Here is a 26,302-nt window from a genome sequence, read left to right on the forward strand (position 1 = left end):
CAACACGATGGAACTTTCAGTTTTCGTTGATTTTGGTGGCGCCAGTGGACAAAAGCGGTAGTGTTTTGCCTGACAGAATACTACAGTTCCCATGAGGACTAACGCGTCGCGTCGTAAATTGCTGCTCCCGGTGGGCATGCTGTCGGACTGAACTCGCCTACATTTGTTTTCAGTGGCTGTGTGAAGGACGGATAGCAACGAGGTAATGAATCTAAATGAATGTAATGGTGTCTAAACAATGTTATATCATGATGTGACGCCTGCTGTAAAGCAGTCCGCACATTTGGAGCTTTTTAGTGTACAGGGTTCCTACCATCCCCCTCACAGCTGCTCAGTCCAAGTGAAAACAATACTGACGCCCTCAGCCCGTGACAGAGGGTCATTCAACTAGTTGTAAGTCGAAGTATCATCACAAAATATATTAAAATGTTTTATTAAGGTTGAAAAGTTCCTTAGTGTAGGTTTAAATACAGGGCATGGCAGGTGAGGCACATTAGGAAGTTAACGAGGAGGGAGAACATGAGGGCAGACAAACAGAATAGGACCCCAGCGAGTCCATGAGGTCGCAGGGGCACAGGGCGTGACACTTACAGGTATGTGTTAACAATACAAGATGATATATTCTGCCGTAATAGTCCAAAAAAGTTCATTTGCTCCTCAAAAAGTTATAATCCAAAAGCGAAAGTTCTTCTAAACAGACCAATGTGATATTGATTGTTCATGTTCTGTGTAAAGCCCCTTTTCGATATGTTATAATGTTAGATTCTGTCCTTCGGTCACACACAATAATGGTACAATAATGGCAGCCATCTTGGATGCCATTATTAACATGACCAGTTAATACATCAGGCCTCTGTACACAGTGGGTGAACGAGGGCTCCAAGTGAAAATGAATGTGTCTGAACTTCAAAAATGTACATAAACTCCTTCTCTACCATGATTGAGTGTGAAAGGCACTTGTTCAGCAGGCTTATTATATGCAAGAAAGTTCATGAGTTACTTTTTATTGATGATTCATGGTAGAATGTGGGTGTGTAGGAAGTGGGAAATGAGGTGAGTGCACCTTCCAAGTGAACTTTGATTTATAAAGGGAAAAGTGCATGCACGTGGTTGTATAAATCATATAAATTTTTTTGGGGGGGGCACAATTTTCGGGTTTTGGGTGCACGTACACTTTTAGCATGGATCCTAGGCCCGATGGAATCACTGAACCTCAATTTCCCCACAATATTTCTCAAAAAACTCACAGTGGACTAAAAATGTGACACAAAAAACTCAGGAGATCGGCAGAACTCGATGCAAGTCGAGTTTATTACCATACGGTCAATAAACCTGAATCATGCCCACTTTTATATTATGTTTAAACCTGACTTTGGAAGCCCCACCTGTTCATTGGATTGTTTTATACACATGTCACAGCTGGATCTTTTTATTTTTCTTTAAAAAAAAATATACAAATATATGAACACTTGTCCAAGCTCACAAACAAACGGTTATGTGGTTTGAATGACTCTTTATACAATGAGTTATTTACAACATAATGTCAAGTGTCTTGCTGGATGGTACTTTTTCTTGAACTAAACTCCGGTCTTCAAAGTTTTTACCAGATTTCAGATGAACATTGGCCTCAGAGAGTCACACACAAAATCAGCTGATTCACTCACTCTTATAGCGGGAAATGGTTGTAAACTGTCCACCGATACTGAACTTTGACGTTCCATGTCACAGAATGCGGCCACAGCACAGTGAAAAGATATCTTTTTAAACCCCCTTTACTTTTATTATGAATTTATTACCCAACATCAGAAAAGCCCCCAAGACTCAAACTGGGAATATTCTCACTGTGAAGTGAGTGTGTTAAACACTATGTTACTGTGTATGGACATGCTAAATTAAAATTTAAAGTTGCAACCCAAACTCTGACTTTAGAGAAATGTGAAACTCTGTGACTCAGCACATACATTATGTATGAATCCATCAATAGGGAATCCAATATTTGTAGCAATGATACCTTTAAGTTTACTCACTTTCTTACTGCAACTGACTGTGAATGATGCATGAAATTTATATTCATAAGAATTGGTTTCTGTGAGAAACAAGTCAAACCCGCGTGGTTTCGTCCTTTATCATTTATCTTTGGCTTCACGAGTTGAGCTTGTCAGTGTCTTTCAAGGAGCAAAGAGCACACATAATAGCACCTCCCATTTTATATAAAAGCAAAGCAGCAGAACAGATAAGAGGACTGCACCCACTGCTGCTCAAGATACATGTGTTCATGTTTTTGAAGGAAAATATCAAAGATGTTGCAGTGAAGAGAAGTTTTATTTTTGATGAATTGATTTCTGAAACGATTCAGAACTGCACGGACTGAAGACGAGAGACCTTGGACCTGTGAAAGTCTGTAGGCTGTGACACAGATGAAATCAACAGGATGGCCTCGAAATCATCCCAACCTGAAGAGGAATGCAAATGCCCCGTGTGCTATGATTTATTTATGGATCCTGTTCTCCTGCTGTGCGGCCACAGCTTTTGTACGCGTTGTCTGACGAAGTGGTGGAAACAGAGCAGAATCCAGGCATGCCCAGTCTGTAAGGTTGAATTTAAAATGTCTCAGCCTCCTCGAAATCTGGCGTTGAAAAACTTGTCTGACGCCTTCAGACAAGAGAAGATTCAGGCAGCGTCAGAGTCTAAAGCACTTTGCAGCCTTCATGGAGAGAAGCTCCAACTCTTCTGCCAGGACGATCAACAACCCATCTGTGTGATTTGCAGGGATGCAAAAAAACATAAGAAACACAACTGTGTCCCTGTCAATGAAGCTGCAGAGGAATTCAGGGTAATATGTGAATTTTAGTTTGATATCTTCCGATATTTGAGTGGATGATGAACTTATAGATGAACCATAAATGAGCATTGTGTCTTAATTGTGTTGATGTTTATTGGTAGGTTCAACTCCAGGTTGGGCTGATGCATTTGAAGACTAGTCTGGGGACATCTGAGAGTGAAAAATTCTGCTGTAAAGAAATGGTCAGCCACATCAAGGTAAATATGATAAAAGAGACGGCTAAAAATAGAAATGCTACCTGTCCATTCACACCATTTTCTCAGTTCCAGGTGCAGGAGACTGAACAGAGCATCAAAGCTCAGTTTCAAAAGATTTACCAGTTGCTGCATGAAGATGAAGCAAGAAGAATCAATGCACTGAAGGAAGAGGCAAAGTTGAAACGTGAAGCAATGAAAGCCAGGATTGAGAAGTGGAACGCAGAAATCTTGTCACTCAGAGAAAAAGTCCAAACCATCGAGAAAGAGATTGAAACCGAAGACATATTACTTGTGCAGGTAATCCGTGAGGATCTCAGTCTTAAAGGAATACTCCGAAGATTTTGGACCCACGCCCTATCCCGATCATTTACACAGTGAGATAAGCTCATAAATGCCTTTTTTGTGTCCGTTCGTCCAGAGGCTGGCTCCCAGCTGTTAGCATCGTAGTTAGCTTAGCTCAACTGCTGGAGGTGAAGAGGAGACAGAGTCGGACTGATGAAAGTGGACAAAATCCTCCTTCCAGTGGTCCAGGAGATGGCGTATTAGCACGTGAAGTAAATCCGAATGGTTTTAAAACATTTTAAAAGACGTGTTTTCTTTTTAATCCATTAAAATAACGTTTTGATACACACAGACCTGCGCATGCGCAGTGCTCCGGGGAAGGACATACCGGCACACAGAAGTAGAAGCCATAGACTCAGCCGCTGTGCTCCGGTGTATCCTTCCGCGGAGCACTATGATTGTCTTTTAAAATGTTTCATAACCATTCCGATTTACTTCACGTGCTAAAACACCATCCCCTGGACCACTGGAAGGAGGGTTTTGTCCACTTTCGTCAGTCCGGCTCTGTCTCGTCTTCACCTGCTGCAGTTGAGCTAAGCTAACTATGATGCTAACAGCTGGGAGCCAGCCGACGAAGAGACACAAAAAAGGTATTTATGAGCTTATCTCACTTTGTAAATGATAGGGATAGGGCGTGAGTCCAAAATCTTCGGAGTATTCTTTTAAAGGTGTAATACACGATTTTCTATTTGCTTTGAGTTCCGGGTGGATCATCAAAATAACTGGTGGGTCTGTTTGTCAATCATTCTGACGAGCTGCTTTCGTAAGGCCATTCTACGTGCTTGCTCCCAATAAGCTTCTCCCTTTTGCGCATGCGCATTCAGAGTGTTTATGTAGCCGGTGGGCTTCAGTTTCAGCTTGTACTTACCGATGGTGAGTCTGACATAATGAAACTGTAACTGTTTCGGAAAACAAGCTTTATGAGCGAGGCTGATCACAGAAACTGTAAAAAGAGCCGTGCACGCCCGAAAAAGATGAGGCCGCGCTCGCACGCTTCTGCCATTGATAGGCGTTTCCTGGGAGAAGCAGGAGAGCCGGGCGGATGATCTGGTGCATGCGCATTTTTCAAAAAGTGAGTAACAGACACCCCCCCTAGAACTGCCATCTTAATGTGGTGGGGGAGTTTGAGAGCCTGCATGATCCCAGGAGCTATGTTGCCAGGGGGCTTTATGCCTCCTAGTAGGGTCTCCCATGGCAAACAGGTCCTGGGTGACGGGCCAGACTGAAAGCAGTTCAAAACCCCCTATGAGTAGAAAAAGAACAAAGGTAGTTACCTCGCCCTGTATGGCGCAGCCGGGGCCCCACCCTGGAGCCAGGCCTGGGGTTGGGGCTCGTAAACGAGCACCTGGTGGCCGGGTCTTTGCCAACGGGGCCCGGCCGGGCTCAGCCCGAAGGGGCGACGTGGGCCTGACCTCTGGTGGGTTCACCACCCACCAAGGGAACTGTAGGGGCTGGGTGAAATGTGGATTGGGTGGCAGCCGACGGCAGGGTGCCCAGTGACCCGATCCCTGGATACAGAGACTAGCCCTAGGGACATGGAATGTCACCTCGTTGGGGGGGAAGGAGCCCGAGCTTGTGAGGGAGGTTGAGAGATATCGCCTAGATATAGTTGGGCTCACCTCCACACACAGCCGGGGCTCTGGAACCCAACCTCTCGAGATGGGCTGGACTCTCAACTTTTCTTGAATTGCCCGCGGTGAGAGGCGGCGGGCTGGTGTGGGTTTGCTTATAGCCCCACAGCTCAGCCGCCATGTGTTGGAGTTCACCCCAGTGAATGAGAGGGTCGTATCCCTGCGCCTTTGGGTCGGGGACAGGTGCCTCACTGTTGTTTCGGCTTATGGGCCGAACAGCAGTGCAGAGTACCCGGCCTTCTTGAAGTCCCTGGGAGGGGTGCTGGACAGTGCTCCGACTGGGGACTCCATTGTTCTACTGGGGGACTTCAATGCTCACGTGGGCAGCGACAATGAGACCTGGAAGGTGGTGAATGGATCGCACGGCCCCCCTGATCTGAACCCGAGTGGTGTTTTGTTATTGGACTTCTGTGCTAGTCACAGTTTGTCCATAACAAACACCATGTTCGAGTGCAGGGGTGTCCATAAGTGCACTTGGCACCTGGACACCCTAGGTCGGAGGTCGATGATCGACTTTGTTGTCATGTCATCTGACCTCCGGCCGCGTGTCTTGGACACTCGGGTGAACAGACGGGCAGAGTTGCCGACCAATCACCACCTGGTGGTGAGTTGGATTCGCTGGCGGAGGAGGAAACCGGACAGACTTGGCAGACCCAAACGCATTGTGAGGGTCTGCTGGGAACATCTGGTGGAACCCTCTGTCAACATGGTTTTCAACTCCCACCTCCGGAAGAGCTTCGCTCATGTCCCGAGGGAGGTTGGGGACCTCTGAGTGGACCATGTTCTCCACCTCCATTGTCGAAGCAGCTGCTCGTAGCTGTGGTCGTAAGGTCTCTGGTGCTTGTCGTGGCAGCAACCCCCGAACCCGGTGGTGGACACCGGAAGTAAGGGCTGCCGTAAAGCTGAAGAAGGAGTCCTATCGAGCCTTGTTGGCCCATGGGACTCCAGAAGCAGCTGATAGGTACCGGCAGGCCAAGCGAACTGCAGCCCGAGTGCTTGTGGAGGCAAAAACTCAGGTCGGGGAGGAGTTCGGGGAGGCCATGGAGAAGGACTATCGGTCGGCCTCGAAGAAATTCTGGCAAACCGTCTGGCGCCTCAGGAGGGGAAAGCAGGTCTCCACTAACACTGTTTACAGTGGAGGTGGGGAGCTGCTGACCTCAACTGGGGATATTGTTGGACGGTGGAAGGAATACTTCGAGGACCTCCTCAATCCCGTTGCCACGTCTTCCGTAGAGGAAGCAGAGGCTGAGGTCCCAGAGGTGGACTCATCCATCACCCAAGCTGAAGTCACTGAGGTGGTTGGTAAGCTCCTCGGTGGCAAGGCACTGGGGGTGGACGACATTCGCCCCGAGTACCTTAAGTCTCTGGATGTGCAGGGACTGTCTTGGTTGACACATCTCTGCAACACCGTTTGGTGGTTGGGGACAGTGCCTCTGGATTGGCAGACCGGGGTGGTGGTCCCCCTGTTTAAAAAGGGGGACCAGAGGGTGTGCTCCAACTATAGGGGGATCACACTCCTCAGCCTCCCCGGGAAAGTCTATGCCAGGGTACTGGAGAGGAGGATCCGACTGATAGTCGAACCTTGGATTCAGGAGGAACAATGCGGTTTTCATCCTGGTTGCGGAACAGTGGATCTCTATACCCTCCATAGGGTGCTCGAGGGCTCGTGCGAGTTTGCCCAACCAGTCCACATGTGTTTTGTGGATTTGGAGAAGGCATTCGACCACGTCCCTCGTGGTGTCTTGTTGGGGGTGCTCCGGGAATACGGAATCCGGGGCCCCTTGTTAAGGGCCGTCCATTCTCTGTATGACTGGAATAGGAGCCTGGTCCGCATTGCCCGCAGTAAGTCGGACCTGTTCCCGGTGCATGTTGGACTCTGGCAGGGCTGCCCTTTGTCACCGGTTCTGTTCATAATCTTTATGGACAGAATTTCTCGGTGAAGCCAGGGGCCGGAGGGGGTATGGTTCGAGAGCCACAGGATTTTATCTCTGCTTTTTGCAGATGATGTTGTCCTGTTGGCTTCATCGAACCCGGACCTACAGCATGCACTAGGGCGGTTCGCAGCCGAGTGTGAAGCGACGGGGATGGGGATCAGCACCTCCAAATCCGAGGCCATGGTCCTCGACTGGAGGAAGGTGGCTTGCCCCCTCCAGGTCTGTGGAGAGACTCTGGCCCAAGTGGAGGAGTTTAAGTATCTTGGGGTCTTGTTCACGAGTGGGGGACGGATGGAGCGTGAGATTGACAGGCGGATCGGTGCAGCGGCTGCAGTGATGCGGTCGTTGTATCGGTCCGTTGTGGTGAAGAAGGAGTTGAGCCGAAAGGCGAAGTTCTCGATTTACCGGTCAATCTACGTTCCCACCCTCACCTATGGTCATGAACTTTGGGTCATGACCAAAAGGACAAGATCCCGGATACAAGCGGCTGAAATGAGCTTTCTCCGTAGGGTGGCTGGGCGCTCCCTTAGAGATAGGGTGAGGAGCTCAGTCACCAGGGAGGAGCTCGGAGTAGAGCTGCTACTCCTCCGCATCGAGAGGGACCAGCTGAGGTGGCTTGGGCATCTGTTAAGGATGCCTCCTGAACGCCTCCCTTGGGAGGTGTTCCAGGCATGTCCCACTGGGAGGAGACCCCAGGGAAGACCCAGGACACGCTGGAGAGACTATGTCTCGCGGCTGGCCTGGGAACGCCTTGGGATCCTCCCAGAGGAGTTGGAGGAAGTGTCTGGGGACAGGGAAGTTTGGGCATCCCTGCTGAGACTGCTGCCGACGTGACCCGGCCCCAGATAAACGGTAGAAAATGGATGGATGGATGGATGGATGGATGGATGGCTGGAGTAACAGACGTTTGGCTTCGTCTTTTCGAGAAAATCCTGTATTACACCTTTAAAAAGAACACTGTGTATATTTAACAAAATGAAATGGATTGACTTCCTACTCTTATCATTTTTTATTTTATAGAACACTAAATCCACCAAGCAGAGGTAAGTGAATGAGCAACTCGCATAAATATGTATATGGACTGTTTCATGTATTTTAATTGGCTTGGCTTTAAAAGAAAAAAAAACTTACCTTGAGGATGTGACAATGAAACATATGTGCTACCTTTCAGTTTGCAGCACACATTACCAGATGGTGAGAATGTGTCAGGAACCCTAATCGACCAGGCCAAACACCTCGGAAACCTGCAGTTCTCAATCTGGGAAAATCTGTCAGAAAAGATTGAACACAGTAAGCAGCTGTGCATCTGTCTCTCCTTGTCTTGAAATTTCACCCACAATGTGGCTCACAGGTAGCATTACTGTAATGTATAAATCTGTGTTTCTCTGCAGCCCCTGTGGTTCTGGACCCCAACACTGCCAGATGTCGTTTGAGTGTGTCCACCGACCTGACTTCTACAACAAAAAGCGACAAGTATCAGCCATTTCCTGACAATCCTGAAAGGCGGCAGAAGGTGAGCGGTTACTGGGCAGTGGGTGTGTCAGTTAAAAATGCTCAGAAAGGATATGAAAGGATCTGGGGAATCTACATATGTGGATGCCCTGTGAACAAAAAAAATGGAGCTATGTTGATCAAGTTTCTATGGACAAGTACTCACAGAAGATCAGAGTGGTGTTTGATGTCAACAAAGGCCTGCTCTCATTCTATGACCTTGATCGGAGAACACATGTCCACAACATCAGGGAAAATTTCACTGAGACACTTTTTCCATATTTTTGTGAAAATGTGACAATTCTTCAGATGAAGTCTAAAGTTATAACAACCAAGAGAAACAATCTGTAAAACTGCACTCTGAAAGGTAATAGTTGTGCTTGTTTAAATCATGTAAATGTTCTTTACTGTTTTCTCACTAGTATAAATGACTATCTCATTAGTCATTTTTGCTAAGATAGGCTTAAAACTAAGTTGGTCTGAGTAAACAGGAATTGTAATTTTCGAGTTAAAAGGTAAATCCTTTAAGAAGCAAAAAATCTTGGAGCATTGGTACGTTATTTGACTGTTTCACTCAAATATTTGCAACTAAACTCGACAAAATTCTGACAGTTAAATCAGTCAAAGGTGGTTCATTTATTGGTTACTTACGTTTTCCCATGTGAACACGTTGCTCTCAAATATAATTCTGAATGACTCAATTCTGAATTAAAAACACAGTGTAACCACTCTGTTACTCCTAGTACAATGACTTCCTTGCATGGTCCAAAAAAACGTGTGTCAAGTAAAATATCTCTAGATGAGTTTGGTTGTCTGTCCTGATGTGATGGATGAAGATTGGCCCAGGGTGGACCCTGACCTGTCTGTGGTGGAGCCTGTCATGGTTATGAGGGGCCGTACAAGACATAATTCATTCTGGCCCTCTCACATACATATATTCTCCTTGCACATACATATATTCTCAGGCTTATACACACATGTATTCTACTTGCACACACACATATTCTCCTTTCACATACATTTTGGCTGAATCCCACTATCACCCCTTAGCCCTCCCCCTTGGCCCTTCCCCTCGTTTTGCGCATTCACGTGGAGGGGTAGCAGTGTCCCAATAGTCATTATGATGTATGGGGTATGGCCAAGAAGGAGGGCCAGTCACCCCTCCAAAAGGAGATTCTCCTGAGGGACACCTTTCAAACGGAGGGTTATGATCCAGGGGCGGCTGGTGACGAGGGGCGCTTGTTTTGTAAGCCAACACCGTCAGTGGCGGGCGGGGTTAATTCACTTCTGCATTGGCGGGAGCGATCGTTTCCACACCCGCGCATTCCAGGTGCATTCCAAACACAACAGATAGACAATTATTTTCAATAAACTGGTTTCTTCAACACTGCCGCCTGGAATGCGCAGGTGGGAAACGATCGCTCCCGCCAATGTGGAAATGAACTAACCCCGCCCACCACTGACGGTGCAGGTGACCAAAACAAGCGCCCCTCGCCACCGGCTGCCACTGGATGACAGATTTCCCAGAAAGCCTTCCAAGATCCGCAAGATGGCGGCGTCCGCAACGAAATATGTTCATAAATGTAAATATTTTGTCAATTAATAAAGTTTTAAAATATAAGAAAAACATTCTTCTTCGGCAAACAATTGTCGCATCTGCCTACGTCATCGGCAGCGGCGACTACTGATGACGTATGCGATTGTTGGAGGGGTGTCCCAATTCGGAGGGGTTTACTTTCGGCCCTACCCCTTAGCACTCCGTTTTATATCGGTAGGGCTAAGGGCTAGGGCTAAGGGGGAGGGCTAAGACCTCTGGTAGCTCTGTGTGTTCGACCCCCTACCCCGTTCTATATATGCCGAGCACCTGCCTAGAAGGCAGTAGGTGCCATTTTTAAGGTCTTTGGTATGACCCGGCCGGGACGCAGCCCACGACCTCCCGGTGGTGAGGCGAATGCTCTACCACGAGGCCATCACTCCAGTATGCTTACACACATATATTCTCCTTGCACATACATCTATTCTCATGCTTACACACACATATTCTCCTTGCACATACATATATTCTCATGCTTACACAAACATATATTCTCCTTGCACATACATATATTGTCACTATTACACACATATATTCTCTTTGCGAACAGGGATGAGGATCTGTAAATTTTGGATTAATTTGTGATTTGCATTTTGAGCCTCTTGGGCTACATACTGTGTGTAATATTGGTATTTATATTATTGTCCGTAATTTTCTGATTAAGGAATATATATTCCATTTATTACTGAAATAATTAGTTTGTTCTTTGTACTGAGTAAGTGAAATGTTCTGTTTAATTTGTTCCAGTAAGTTCTGTGACTGTTATGCTAACTATTAGCATTTCCAGTCTATTTTCCATAGACGTTAGCATTAAGCTAGCAGAGTTTTTTTCCATAATGTATGTTTATTTACTGTGTCCTAAGGCGTCATATCTGAACGGAAAGCATCATTCACCCTTTACATGATGGCACAGGGGTTGAAAAACACTGTCCTGATCCTCCAGATTGGCCTTGTGTAGTGTTAGCGTTAGCTGCTTGTCCTGCTGAAGCCACTTGGATGTTGGCGGGTCTGAAGAGTTTCTCAATTTCCACCATGCTGTGAGTCCAGTCTGGAGCAGATGAACCTGTCACCTGCTGCTCAAGCCATTATGATAAGGATCAGGCTGTTTCTGGGGATGATAAAATATTTCCCAATACCCCAGTTGCTTGTAGCAGCGCTGAGCCTCCACTACACCTGCAATGTTGACTGATCAGAACAAGACCCGCCTGCTTGAGCTTCTCAGCCAATCACACCACACTTCCTTTTCCACTGCACTCACTTCCTTTTCCACTATACTCACTTCCTTTTCCACTATATTTACTTCCTTTTCCACTATACTCACTTCCTTTTCCACTATACTCACTTCCTTTTCCACTATACTCACTCGCACACATATATATTCTTCTCTTACATACATACATACTTCTCTTACATACATATATTTTCTTTGTACACATGCATATATGCCTATTTATTTAGGAGAATGTATGCATGTGAAAGGAGAATATATGTGTGTAAGTGTGACAATATATGTATGTGCAAGGAGAATATATGTGTGTAAGCTTGACAATATATGTACGTATGTGCAAGGAGAATATACTGTATGTGTGTAAGTGTGACAATATATGTATGTGCAAGGACAATATATGTGTGTGCAAGGAGAATATATGTATGTGAAAGGAGAATACCGTATTGGCCTGAATATAAGACGACTCCGATTATAACACGACCCCTATTTTTCAAAGATCATTTTATGGAAAAAAAAAATGCTGAAGACAGTAAGGTCACTCATAAAACAACTTTTTATTATGCAAATATTATAAACTCAGAAACTCACAACCGAGATAACATTTCATGAGATATAAAATGAAAAAATATTACTACAGTATTGAATAAAAATATATATTCTCTTTCTCAAAATAAGAAACAAATAAGAAGCCTCAAGGGGTCAAAACTGCATAAACGATGTAAATAACTTTCCAGTGCCTTGAGCTGAATCACGGCTCTGGTGATGGCCATTCCGTCTTTCCGTTTTTCAGAGTATTCACTTACCCTTCTATCTGTCTCTCTGAAGCGTCGCTCTCGGGACCACGGAAAGCTTTTCACACAGTGTTAGCATTCTGGAGGCGTTTTTTTCTGTGCTCTCCAATATCGAACGAGGCACTCTGCTACACCATGTCTCCTGGCGGCTTGGCAGTCGTTTGATGACTCTGCTGCGTTGATCATCATCAGTTTAAAGTTGGTATCATAACTTCGCCTCTGTTGTTTGCTCAGTTGTCCCGCGTTTGAGCCCCTTTGTTCCAGATGATCCGCCATTTTTCATCAGACCATTTGACCTCATTTCATCGCTCCACTCGCTCTCTGCTCAGTGATACTTTGGCTCCATCTAGCAGCGCGGATGCGTATTGACCATCTACCATAAGTCCGCGATTATAACACGACCCCACTTTTGAGGATGCAATTTCTGGAAAAAAACATCATCTTATATTCGGGCCAATACGGTATGTGTGTGTGTGCAAGTAAAATATATGTTTGTATAAGCATGAGAATATATTGACAAAGTCGGAAGGAAGTGACAAAGTCACGTGATCTACCTAGAAACTAACGCCGGCATTTTGAACAAGGGGTGTAAGAAAGGCCACAAAGTTTGTTTATAGTTTGTATATGTCTAGAATGAGTGGATTCAGTTGCGACGGGGTTATAGGTCACAGAAGTGTTTAAGTCACGCCGCCACGCCCCCCTTACCTGTAGTTCAGCAACATGACGGAGCAGCAGTGCACGGGGAGAAGAGATCAATCGTGAAGTTTGTGTGCGTCAGTGAAAAGAGAGTTCACTCATCCCCGTTACCGCCGTCGGTTCATGATCCGTGATTTCTGTTACTGTACGTGTGTGCACTGGACTTATTTGTACAGAGCAATTCAGTATCTCCGTGGATGACTGTCAAGCTACGGGCTAACGGCGATACTGGACTTCCGGTGCCCTTCACATTAAAGCACCGTGACTGTGGAATCATGAGCACCGGTTTATTTACAGCATTGTATTTCCTGTGGGGCTGCAGATGTTGCAGCTTGATGTTTATTCTGTACAGTAATCACTTTAATGTCATTTTGGTAATTGTTAATTGCTTCCTTTTGTTTAGGAAAACCACACACACACACCCACGCTCACGAGTACAGTTTGTATGCCTGCTGAACTGTGAGTAAAGCCCATTATTCACCTGCAACTTGCCTCCTTCCTCATTACTCCTCACCCCAGAAGTGGCTGTAGTGGTGTTCTGGCTGACACACCGGACATGAACGGAAGATAATTCCGGGACTAGTCCTAACCTCAACCAGGATTCCTCCGCTACAAGGGGAAAACAACGCCCTTGCAGTGTTAACACCTACCCACGATAATGTGATATTTAATAGACTACTGACCTTATTGTGTGATAAAGGAGGGCACATCTTGTACATTAGGACGAGTGGTGAGTTTCATCTTGATTACTCGGCCACTAACATGTTACGCCCTCGCACACTGAGGTCAAACACGGAAAAGGAGCAATTTTGGCGAAAAAATAACTTTTTTGTGAGCTGGAAATCGATCCTGTCAGGTCTGGGGTGGAGGTAAATTAGGAGGAGCTCTTTGGAAGAATTAAAAGTGCTATTAAAAGAGAACAGAAAAGCGCTGTCTGGAGGACTGAACTGCGTCGCCTGGATGAACGGACACCGCCTGAGGTCTGAAGGGATTATAGGTCCGTTAATTTATCATATTACAAATAATGAGGCTGAGTCATGTTATACAGCTCAGATTTTGAATGTTTCGCTTAATTATGTCTCGAGTCAGACAGCAGCGGCACCGCAGCCAGGTTTCCTCCCCACAGCGGTGATGGTCCCACCGAGACACACACACCCAGCACCGACCCGGTGCCGAGCAGGACACACCCCCTTGAGGGCTGCGCGTGCCATCCGCTCCCGCTGCTAAAAGACAATTTATAGAAGTCTGAATAAAGTGTTTGACTAAATGTCCTGTCTGTATATAATCTCCCTTTAGCTAATATGTTATTTCTATAGGCTATTGGCATCACATCACTGATTAAATAAATCATTTGCTAAAATTGAGAGTTTATTTACATTTCAGCAGCGGAATGACCAGCACCCTATCAACAGCACAATATTAAGCAAAAGCATGACAACAATACAGCTTCAAGAATCCAGCCATGAATCTAATCAGTAATAACATTTAAATAAACGTACTCGACCATTCTGTCTGAATCTGATCATTATAACATTTAAATAACAGTTCTATCTGATTCGTCCTGTTTCCCTGATTCTGTAGAACTTTGAATTGTGAAAATCGGTAAAGAATTGGCTGAGATACAGTTTTGCCTTTGGCTTTATCTCTGTCAATTTTTTTTACCGATTTTTGAATTTCAAAAGTCTACAGAATTAGGACAGTCTCCTCTTTATAAATAGGCGTGCTTTATGGAAGTTTAAGCATTAAAATTACTCACACTCGAGATTATTATGTGCCAGCGGTCCAACAGAGTCGGTGATGATGTAAGTTGCATTATGAGAAGCTGTTGTTTATATTTGTATGAGAGGAGAGCTAATATTCCCGAATCATTTGATCGTTTTCTTGTTAGCTTAGTATGTTAACATGTCTTACTGAACCTCATAGAACATGGACAGCTCGGCATGTAACTTAGTTTCTTAAAGGGGCTGTATCATGCAAAATGAACTTTTTGTATGTTTTAACCTTGTTATATAGTTATGAACTCACCAAAAACACCCCCAAAGCATTTTTTTCCTTCGTGCCTGTGCGTTTGAGCTTTCCTCGTTGTTGTGCTGCTCAGAGAGGCAGCCCCTCCCGCACCCGTGAAAACGCTCTGTTTCCTACGTTCACGTCACACGGTGAAGATGGCTCCCCTGAGCCCCCCTCCCGCAGGCCCTCGGCAATCAGCGTTGCTTCTTTTTTCTAAGTCTGATTACGGATATAAACTTTAACCATCGTCTGAAATCAACAATCAAGCAAGACCAAGAGTCTGAAGGGTCTGCGCTTAGTGAGTTTCTAACAGGAAAAGATGTTTTCGTGTGTCTTTGCGTGTAGAGAAGCTAGAGCTAAAGAGCTAAAGCTAGCCAGCGTATTTGTTTTGAAGCGATGATTGGCTGAAGTACGCTGTCAGTCAAAGTCCACAGGGGGAGAGGCGGGATTTTCAGTGAAACAGAGCGTTTTCTCTTCCGGGTTTCAGAAGTAGCCCCAGAAATTCTTTTATTTCACACAAAATGACTTTTCCTTAGCGCCAAAAATAAACTATTACCATGTTAATGCCATTTCTAGGGTTTTGACTAGCTAAAAAAGCATGATACAGCCCCTTTAACACACGGTTTATTTCTTCCTGTCGCTGTTTAGTTAGCTCCATAGCTGTTGTTCAATGAAGCTATTATGTTGGTGTTAAAGTGTCAGACTGACCGGATTGGTAGCCGACTGAGCCGTTCTCATGTAGCTTGGTCACGTGATCAGCCATTGAGTCAGGCTGTATGCCTGGAGCTGTTTAATGATCCTGTACTGACCCCCTACTGGCGTTTTGCAGTATGACATGCCATTAATATCTATTGTGAGTCATGTTATTTGTTATTAATGCCACTGTAGGTTGATTATTATTTCTAATATTGTTTATTATTGTTGTTTATTATTGTTGTCTTCTGCAGACATCATAAACCATACACATCTGTACTACAGTGAACTAATGCCCTGCTCAGTTGGAAGAGTTCAATTAAATTCATCTGAAGCACAGAAGTTGCTGCGACTTCTCTGACCGGAGGATTAGGCCAGTTATACACAGCGAGCACATCATCACCGCAACTGTTCGGTGACAGCTCTGGTGACTCTTTACAGGCTAAATGGTTCAGAAAGTGAATGAATTAAAAAAAAAAAAAAAAAAAAAAAAAAACATTTAGGAGGAGTAACGTAAACCCTTTGTTAACACAAATCTACAGAGTATCACATACAATGAATGGAAATTAATTTGATTAAATGAAATTGTGAATTATTGTAAGGCATAAATGTGTTTCACTTTCGTAAAGGAAATTTACTGTTGTTTCTATTGTTACATGGATTTTTATTTTAACACAGGGACGTCATTCCCTTGCAGCTATTTGGAAGTACTACCAATGTGAGTCTGAAATATTTCCATGTAACAGCTTTTACTTTGAAAAGTTAGCTAACTCTTGTTTGTTGTCATCTATGTCCCCATACTGATATGTCTGTCTCCACTGTACTTGTTATTGTCTTGTGATGTATAATGTGTGTTGTTGTTGTATGTCTCATTCGGTGATGACAATTCGCCGCACGGGGACGAATAAAATTAAATCTAAATCTAAATCTAAAACGCACACAAGCCAGAATACACCCTCCACATCCTGCTCATAGGCCCTGACGTCATAGCAGCTCACAGCGCCCCCCGGTTCGCGACAGTATTGTAGTAGAATCCACTTGGTGAACTTAATTTTCGGCCTTGAAACAAACATATTCTTCAAGTTGAGTTAACTTGAATTTTCAAGGCAGCAGGTGAACTTTCATTTGCAAGCTGACTCAACTTGAAATATGTCAATAAATCACTTGCACTTTCCCTGTTTTCTATCTTTTTTGGCTTCATGTTATGATAAATGACTTTCTGATTTTATTGTTTCTTTAGTTCAGTATAACCCCTGTGTAATAAAGGAAATGGTAAAAGTTATCCTGAAAATGAATGTCTGTCCATATAAATCAGTGCAATCTTCCCAAAACCCATAATATCACCAGAAAAATCTGGAACAAAATGACAAGATTTTAATAACGGGATCTTTTGCATTTTACATGCACTTTGGAAAAAGCTTTTGGAAAACATACATGAAGTGATTTAAGAAAAACTTCCAATTTCTATCAAAACATGTGGTGTTGTGTTGTTTAAGGTGACGCCTACAACTTAGTGTCTGTTGTTTCAAGCATTAGATTTGTCTCCTCTTCAATGCTGAAGTGGAGCTTCATTAATTTTTTGCTGTGACCACGTGTTTTTTTGGTTGTTTGATTTTTAACACATGCTTGGAAATCGAAAATAAGTTTGATCAATCCACAAAATATTTTGAAGAAATGTACATCTGTCAATTCAGTTTCTCATGATTAATTGCCGTCATCTCTTTTGGTGCATCATGGTGTTTATATGATCACTTGAATAATTCATAACTCCAGAAATTGAATAATTACATCACTTTATATTCTTCATAATCAGAATTTCCTGAAATAATGCAACCTCAAGTGGCCAAAAATAGTACTGCAGTTTTGTTTTGTTTGTTTTTTTTAATCAATGCTTTTCAAGGTCAACCGGTGACCAGATTGAACCCTCTCGCGTGCCACTTTTGGCCCGTCGGCTACATGTTTGACACCCCTCCTTCAGTGATCAACAGACCTCCCATAATTCCCTGATGTGACTGACATTTCCCTCTGAATACATACGCTGCACAGTGATGAATCATTGTGAAACAATGCTGAAAGTCTCTGGTGTGCTGCCATCTTCCTCTCTCCCTCTTCACCACTAACACGCTCACATGCATGAGCCCAAACCTCGTCACTGATCCCGAATCTCGCTGACACCGCCCTCGCCCATAAGTAGCTGGGATTGGCTCTGGTCACTCTCAACAGGTTAAATGCTTCAGAAAGTGAATGAATTTTTCTTTAAAAAAAAAAGAACATTTAGGAGGAGTTACGTGAACCATTTATGAAGATAAATCTAAAGAAAATCACTTACAATGAATGGAAATTAAGTTATGATGAAAAGAAATTGTGAATTATTGTATTACATGAATGAGTTTCACCTTTGTAAAGAATATTTTCTATTGTTTCTATTGTGACATGAATTTTTTATTTTAACACAGGCGCGGCGTTCAGTTGCAGACCCGCCGCCATTGGGAAGTACTGCCAATGTGAGTCTGAAATATTTCCCCTGTAACAGCTTTTACTTTGAAAAAAGACACAAGCCAGAACACACACTCCACATCCTGCTCATAGGCCATGACGTCATAACGGCTCACACCTGTCCCACTCACAGTTCCACAAACACTCAACTTACACAATGAACACACAGTGCCACAGCAGGACGAATTGCTACTAATAACTACCGTATTGGCCCGAATATAAGACGACTTTGATTATAACACGACCCCTGTTTTTCAAAGATCATTTTGTGGAAAAAAAAAAAATGCTGAAGACAATATGGTCACTCATAACACAACTTTTTATTATACAATTATTATAAACTCAAAAACTCACAACTGAGATAACATTTCACGAGATATAAAATGAAAAAATATATTCTCATTCTCAAAATAAGAAACAATGAGCAACAAATAAGAAGCCTCAAGGGGTCCAAACTACATTAAAGTAAATTAAAGCCGCAAGCGGCATTGGTCGGGACCGAGCCTCCCTGCTGGTTCGCAAATGGTTCAGAAAGTGAATGAATTTAAAAAAAAAAAAGAACATTTAGTCGGAGTTACTTTAAAGGTGCATTAAGGAGTTTGCACGTTTTATGCGAAACAGCGCCCCCTGCAGGCCTTGGGCGTAACACAGCTTAGTGAAACACTTGTCCCTGTGGCTCGCGTGCACGGAAGAGGGGAACTCCGTCTTCGCTCGTTTAGAAGCGCTGGAGTAAGATTTAAGTTTCTTTGACCTGGTGGAGTCTGTGCTGCAGTTGTGGCAGTGCCAGAAGCCAGTCTTTTCTTACTTTCTGGAAGATCCTGCTCAGTTGTTGCTCACTAAGCATCTGGCGGAGTAATGGCGGACAAATCGAAACCGAGCCAGCCGGAGCGTGCATTACGTCATTCCTTTCAAATTCTCCCCAAAAAAATGCTGGTGCCGGACCGGCACCGCAACTTTCAAGTGACAATTTAGCGCTGTCAGAGGTACTTGTAATGAATATGTCAGGGCACATTGTACACATCATTAAAAATTTGTAGCATATTTATGGTGGAAAATAAGCATTTTTAAGGTTGTAAAACTCCTTAATGCACCTTTAACAATTTATAAACGTAAATCTACAGAAAATCACTTACAATGAATGGAAATTAAGTTATGATGACATGAAATTGTGAATTATTGTATTGCATGAATGAGTTTCACCTTTGTAAAGAATATTTTCTTTTGTTTCTATTGTGACATGAATTTTTATTTTAACACAGGCGCGGCGTTCAGTTGCAGACCCGCCGCCATTGGGAAGTACTGCCAATGTGAGTCAGAAATATTTCCCCTGTAACAGCTTCTACTTTGAAAAAACACACAAGCCAGAATACACACTTCACATCCTGCTCATAGGCCCTGACGTCATAGCGGCTCACACCTGTCCCACTCACAGTTCCACAAACACTCAACTTACACAATGAACACACAGTGCCACAGCAGGACGAATAACTAATAACTAATTTAACAACACAGAACACAACAAACTTCCTCTCATAGCCCGGATAATGCCCGCAACTAGTCCACCCAGCATGCCTTGCGGCATGCGGAACATAAACATGTCTCCCCGGATCGCTACAGTATTGTAGTAGAATCCACTTGGTGAACTTAATTTTCGGCCTTGAAACAAACATATTCTTCAAGTTGAGTTAACTTGAATTTTCAAGGCAGCAGGTGAACTTTCATTTGCAAGTTGACTCAACTTGAAATATGTCAATAAATCACTTGCACTTTCCCTGTTTTCTATCTTTTTTGGCTTCATGTTATGATAAATGACTTTTTGATTTTATTGTTTCTTTAGTTCAGTATAACCCCTGTGTAATAAAGGAAATGGTAAAAGTTATCCTGAAAATGAATGTCTGTCCATAGAAATCAGTGCAATCTTCCCAAAACCCATAATATCACCATAAACCTCTGGAACAGAATGACAAGATTTTAATAACTGGATCTGTTGCATTTTACATGCACTTTGGAAAAAGCTTTTGGAAAACATACATGAATTGATTTAAGAAAAACTTCCAATTTCTATCACAACATGTGGTGTTGTGTTGTTTAAGGTGACGCCGACAACTTATTGTCTGTTGTTTCAAGCATGAGATTTGTCTCCTCTTCAATGTTGAAGTGGAGCTTCGTTGAGTTTTTGCTGTGACCACGTGTTTTTGTTTGTTTGATTTTTAACACATGCTTGGAAATCTAAAATAAGTTTGATAAATCCACAAAATATTTTGAAGAAATGCACATCTGTCAATTCAGTTTCTCATGATTAATTGCCGTCATCTCTTTTGGTGCATCATGGTGTTTATATGATCACTTGAATAATTCATAACTCCAGAAATTGAATAATTACATCACTTTATATTCCTCATAATCAGAATTTCCTGAAATAATGCAACCTCAAGTGGCCAAAAATAGTACTGCAGTTTTGTTTTGTTTGTTTTTTTTAATCAATGCTTTTCAAGGTCAACCGGTGACCAGATTGAACCCTCTCGCGTGCCACTTTTGGCCCGTCGGCTACATGTTTGACACCCCTCCTTCAGTGATCAACAGACCTCCCATAATTCCCTGATGTGACTGACATTTCCCTCTGAATACATACGCTGCACAGTGATGAATCATTGAGAGACAATGCTGAAAGTCTCTGGTGTGCTGCCATCATCCTCTCTCCCTCATCGCCACTAACACGCTCACATGCATGAGCCCAAACCTCGTCACTGATCCCGAATCTCGCTGACACCGCCCTCGCCCATAAGTAGCTGGGATTGGCTCTGGTCACTCTCAACAGGTTAAATGCTTCAGAAAGCGAATGAATTTTTCTTTAAAAAAAAAAAAAACATTTAGGAGGAGTTACGTGAACCATTTATGAAGATAAATCTAAAGAAAATCACTTACAATGAATGGAAATTAAGTTATGATGAAAATAAATTGTGAATTATTGTATTACATGAATGAGTTTCACCTTTGTAAAGAATATTTTCTATTGTTTCTATTGTGACATGAATTTTTTATTTTAACACAGGCGCGGCGTTCCGTTGCAGACCCGCCGCCATTGGGAAGTACTGCCAATGTGAGTCTGAAATATTTCCCCTGTAACAGCTTTTACTTTGAAAAGTTCGCAAACCGTTGTTTGTTGTCATCTATGTCCCCATACTGATATGTCTGTCTCCACTGTACTTGCTATTGTCTTGTGATGTATAATGTGTGTTGTTGTTGTATGTCTCAGTCGGTGAAGACAAATTTCCCCACAGGGATGAATAAAATTAAATTAAACTTAAATTTAAATCTGAAAGCACACAAGCCAGAACACACACTCCACATCCTGCTCATAGGCCCTGACGTCATAACGGCTCACACCTGTCCCACTCACGGTTCCACAAACACTCAACTTACACAATGAACACACAGTGCCACAGCAGGACGAATTACTACTAATAACTACCGTATTGGCCCGAATATAAGACGACTTTGATTATAACACGACCCCTGTTTTTCAAAGATCATTTTGCGAAATAAAAAAAAAAATGCTGAAGACAATATGGTCACTCATAACACAACTTTTTATTATACAATTATTATAAACTCAAAAACTCACAACTGAGATAACATTTCACGAGATATAAAATGAAAAAATATATTCTCATTCTCAAAATAAGAAACAATAAGAAACAAATAAGAAGCCTCAAGGGGTCCAAACTGTATTAAAGTAAATTAAAGCCGCAAGCGGCATTGGTCGGGACCGAGCCTCCCTGCTGGTTCGCAAATGGTTCAGAAAGTGAATGAATTTAAAAAAAAAAAAGAACATTTAGTCGGAGTTACTTTAAAGGTGCATTAAGGAGTTTGCACGTTTTATGCGAAACAGCGCCCCCTGCAGGCCTTGGGCGTAACACAGCTTAGTGAAACACTTGTCCCTGTGGCTCGCGTGCACGGAAGAGGGGAACTCCGTCTTCGCTCGTTTAGAAGCGCTGGAGTAAGATTTAAGTTTCTTTGACCTGGTGGAGTCTGTGCTGCAGTTGTGGCAGTGCCAGAAGCCAGTCTTTTCTTACTTTCTGGAAGATCCTGCTCAGTTGTTGCTCACTAAGCATCTGGCGGAGTAATGGCGGACAAATCGAAACCGAGCCAGCCGGAGCGTGCATTACGTCATTCCTTTCAAATTCTCCCCAAAAAAATGCTGGTGCCGGACCGGCACCGCAACTTTCAAGTGACAATTTAGCGCTGTCAGAGGTACTTGTAATGAATATGTCAGGGCACATTGTACACATCATTAAAAATTTGTAGCATATTTATGGTGGAAAATAAGCATTTTTAAGGTTGTAAAACTCCTTAATGCACCTTTAACAATTTATAAACGTAAATCTACAGAAAATCACTTACAATGAATGGAAATTAAGTTATGATGACATGAAATTGTGAATTATTGTATTGCATGAATGAGTTTCACCTTTGTAAAGAATATTTTCTTTTGTTTCTATTGTGACATGAATTTTTATTTTAACACAGGCGCGGCGTTCAGTTGCAGACCCGCCGCCATTGGGAAGTACTGCCAATGTGAGTCAGAAATATTTCCCCTGTAACAGCTTCTACTTTGAAAAAACACACAAGCCAGAATACACACTTCACATCCTGCTCATAGGCCCTGACGTCATAGCGGCTCACACCTGTCCCACTCACAGTTCCACAAACACTCAACTTACACAATGAACACACAGTGCCACAGCAGGACGAATAACTAATAACTAATTTAACAACACAGAACACAACAAACTTCCTCTCATAGCCCGGATAATGCCCGCAACTAGTCCACCCAGCATGCCTTGCGGCATGCGGAACATAAACATGTCTCCCCGGATCGCTACAGTATTGTAGTAGAATCCACTTGGTGAACTTAATTTTCGGCCTTGAAACAAACATATTCTTCAAGTTGAGTTAACTTGAATTTTCAAGGCAGCAGGTGAACTTTCATTTGCAAGTTGACTCAACTTGAAATATGTCAATAAATCACTTGCACTTTCCCTGTTTTCTATCTTTTTTGGCTTCATGTTATGATAAATGACTTTTTGATTTTATTGTTTCTTTAGTTCAGTATAACCCCTGTGTAATAAAGGAAATGGTAAAAGTTATCCTGAAAATGAATGTCTGTCCATAGAAATCAGTGCAATCTTCCCAAAACCCATAATATCACCATAAACCTCTGGAACAGAATGACAAGATTTTAATAACTGGATCTGTTGCATTTTACATGCACTTTGGAAAAAGCTTTTGGAAAACATACATGAATTGATTTAAGAAAAACTTCCAATTTCTATCACAACATGTGGTGTTGTGTTGTTTAAGGTGACGCCGACAACTTATTGTCTGTTGTTTCAAGCATGAGATTTGTCTCCTCTTCAATGTTGAAGTGGAGCTTCGTTGAGTTTTTGCTGTGACCACGTGTTTTTGTTTGTTTGATTTTTAACACATGCTTGGAAATCTAAAATAAGTTTGATAAATCCACAAAATATTTTGAAGAAATGCACATCTGTCAATTCAGTTTCTCATGATTAATTGCCGTCATCTCTTTTGGTGCATCATGGTGTTTATATGATCACTTGAATAATTCATAACTCCAGAAATTGAATAATTACATCACTTTATATTCCTCATAATCAGAATTTCCTGAAATAATGCAACCTCAAGTGGCCAAAAATAGTACTGCAGTTTTGTTTTGTTTGTTTTTTTTAATCAATGCTTTTCAAGGTCAACCGGTGACCAGATTGAACCCTCTCGCGTGCCACTTTTGGCCCGTCGGCTACATGTTTGACACCCCTCCTTCAGTGATCAACAGACCTCCCATAATTCCCTGATGTGACTGACATTTCCCTCTGAATACATACGCTGCACAGTGATGAATCATTGAGAGACAATGCTGAAAGTCTCTGGTGTGCTGCCATCATCCTCTCTCCCTCATCGCCACTAACACGCTCACATGCATGAGCCCAAACCTCGTCACTGATCCCGAATCTCGCTGACACCGCCCTCGCCCATAAGTAGCTGGGATTGGCTCTGGTCACTCTCAACAGGTTAAATGCTTCAGAAAGCGAATGAATTTTTCTTTAAAAAAAAAAAAACATTTAGGAGGAGTTACGTGAACCATTTATGAAGATAAATCTAAAGAAAATCACTTACAATGAATGGAAATTAAGTTATGATGAAAATAAATTGTGAATTATTGTATTACATGAATGAGTTTCACCTTTGTAAAGAATATTTTCTATTGTTTCTATTGTGACATGAATTTTTTATTTTAACACAGGCGCGGCGTTCCGTTGCAGACCCGCCGCCATTGGGAAGTACTGCCAATGTGAGTCTGAAATATTTCCCCTGTAACAGCTTTTACTTTGAAAAGTTCGCAAACCGTTGTTTGTTGTCATCTATGTCCCCATACTGATATGTCTGTCTCCACTGTACTTGCTATTGTCTTGTGATGTATAATGTGTGTTGTTGTTGTATGTCTCAGTCGGTGAAGACAAATTTCCCCACAGGGATGAATAAAATTAAATTAAACTTAAATTTAAATCTGAAAGCACACAAGCCAGAACACACACTCCACATCCTGCTCATAGGCCCTGACGTCATAACGGCTCACACCTGTCCCACTCACGGTTCCACAAACACTCAACTTACACAATGAACACACAGTGCCACAGCAGGACGAATTACTACTAATAACTACCGTATTGGCCCGAATATAAGACGACTTTGATTATAACACGACCCCTGTTTTTCAAAGATCATTTTGCGAAATAAAAAAAAAAATGCTGAAGACAATATGGTCACTCATAACACAACTTTTTATTATACAATTATTATAAACTCAAAAACTCACAACTGAGATAACATTTCACGAGATATAAAATGAAAAAATATATTCTCATTCTCAAAATAAGAAACAATAAGAAACAAATAAGAAGCCTCAAGGGGTCCAAACTGTATTAAAGTAAATTAAAGCCGCAAGCGGCATTGGTCGGGACCGAGCCTCCCTGCTGGTTCGCAAATGGTTCAGAAAGTGAATGAATTTAAAAAAAAAAAAGAACATTTAGTCGGAGTTACTTTAAAGGTGCATTAAGGAGTTTGCACGTTTTATGCGAAACAGCGCCCCCTGCAGGCCTTGGGCGTAACACAGCTTAGTGAAACACTTGTCCCTGTGGCTCGCGTGCACGGAAGAGGGGAACTCCGTCTTCGCTCGTTTAGAAGCGCTGGAGTAAGATTTAAGTTTCTTTGACCTGGTGGAGTCTGTGCTGCAGTTGTGGCAGTGCCAGAAGCCAGTCTTTTCTTACTTTCTGGAAGATCCTGCTCAGTTGTTGCTCACTAAGCATCTGGCGGAGTAATGGCGGGCAAATCGAAACCGAGCCAGCCGGAGCGCGCATTACGTCATTCCTTTCAAATTCTCCCCAAAAAAATGCTGGTGCCGGACCGGCACCGCAACTTTCAAGTGACAATTTAGCGCTGTCAGAGGTACTTGTAATGAATATGTCAGGGCACATTGTACACATCATTAAAAATTTGTAGCATATTTATGGTGGAAAATAAGCATTTTTAAGGTTGTAAAACTCCTTAATGCACCTTTAACAATTTATAAACGTAAATCTACAGAAAATCACTTACAATGAATGGAAATTAAGTTATGATGAAAAGAAATTGTGAATTATTGTATTGCATGAATGAGTTTCACCTTTGTAAAGAATATTTTCTATTGTTTCTATTGTGACATGAATTTTTATTTTAACACAGGCGCGGTGTTCAGTTGCAGACCCGCCGCCATTGGGAAGTACTGCCAATGTGAGTCTGAAATATTTACCCTGTAACAGCTTTTACTTTGAAAAAAACACACAAGCCAGAACACACACTTCACATCCTGCTCATAGGCCATGACGTCATAGCGGCTCACACCTGTCCCACTCACAGTTCCACAAACACTCAACTTACACAATGAACACACAGTGCCACAGCAGGACGAATAACTAATAACTAATTTAACAACACAGAACACAACAAACTTCCTCTCATAGCTCGGATAATGCCCGCAACTCGTCCACCCAGCATGCCTTGCGGCATGCGGAACATCAACATGTCTCCCCGGTTCTCTACAGTATTGTAGTAGAATCCACTTGGTGAACTTATTTTTCGGCCTTGAAACAAACATATTCTTCAAGTTGAGTTAACTTGAATTTTCAAGGCAGCAGGTGAACTTTCATTTGCAAGTTGACTCAACTTGAAATATGTCAATAAATCACTTGCACTTTCCCTGTTTTCTATCTTTTTTGGCTTCATGTTATGATAAATGACTTTTT

General features: G+C 42.7%; 1 protein-coding gene across 1 annotated transcript in view; it reads left to right on the forward strand.

The window, feature by feature from the left end:
- The first annotated feature begins 2,431 nt into the window (after positions 1-2,431).
- LOC115384593 (E3 ubiquitin-protein ligase TRIM17-like) overlaps positions 2,432-26,302 on the forward strand; it is a 28,234-nt gene continuing 4,363 nt past the window's right edge. Inside the window, exons 1-3 of the mRNA XM_030086847.1 lie at positions 2,432-2,833; positions 2,944-3,039; positions 3,106-3,336. Of these exons, the coding sequence (XP_029942707.1) occupies positions 2,432-2,833; positions 2,944-3,039; positions 3,106-3,336 (729 nt within the window). The remainder of the gene's footprint in view (positions 2,834-2,943; positions 3,040-3,105; positions 3,337-26,302) is intronic.

This window comes from Salarias fasciatus, unplaced genomic scaffold (assembly GCF_902148845.1).
Source record: "Salarias fasciatus unplaced genomic scaffold, fSalaFa1.1, whole genome shotgun sequence".
Classification (NCBI taxonomy): Eukaryota; Metazoa; Chordata; class Actinopteri; order Blenniiformes; family Blenniidae; genus Salarias; species Salarias fasciatus.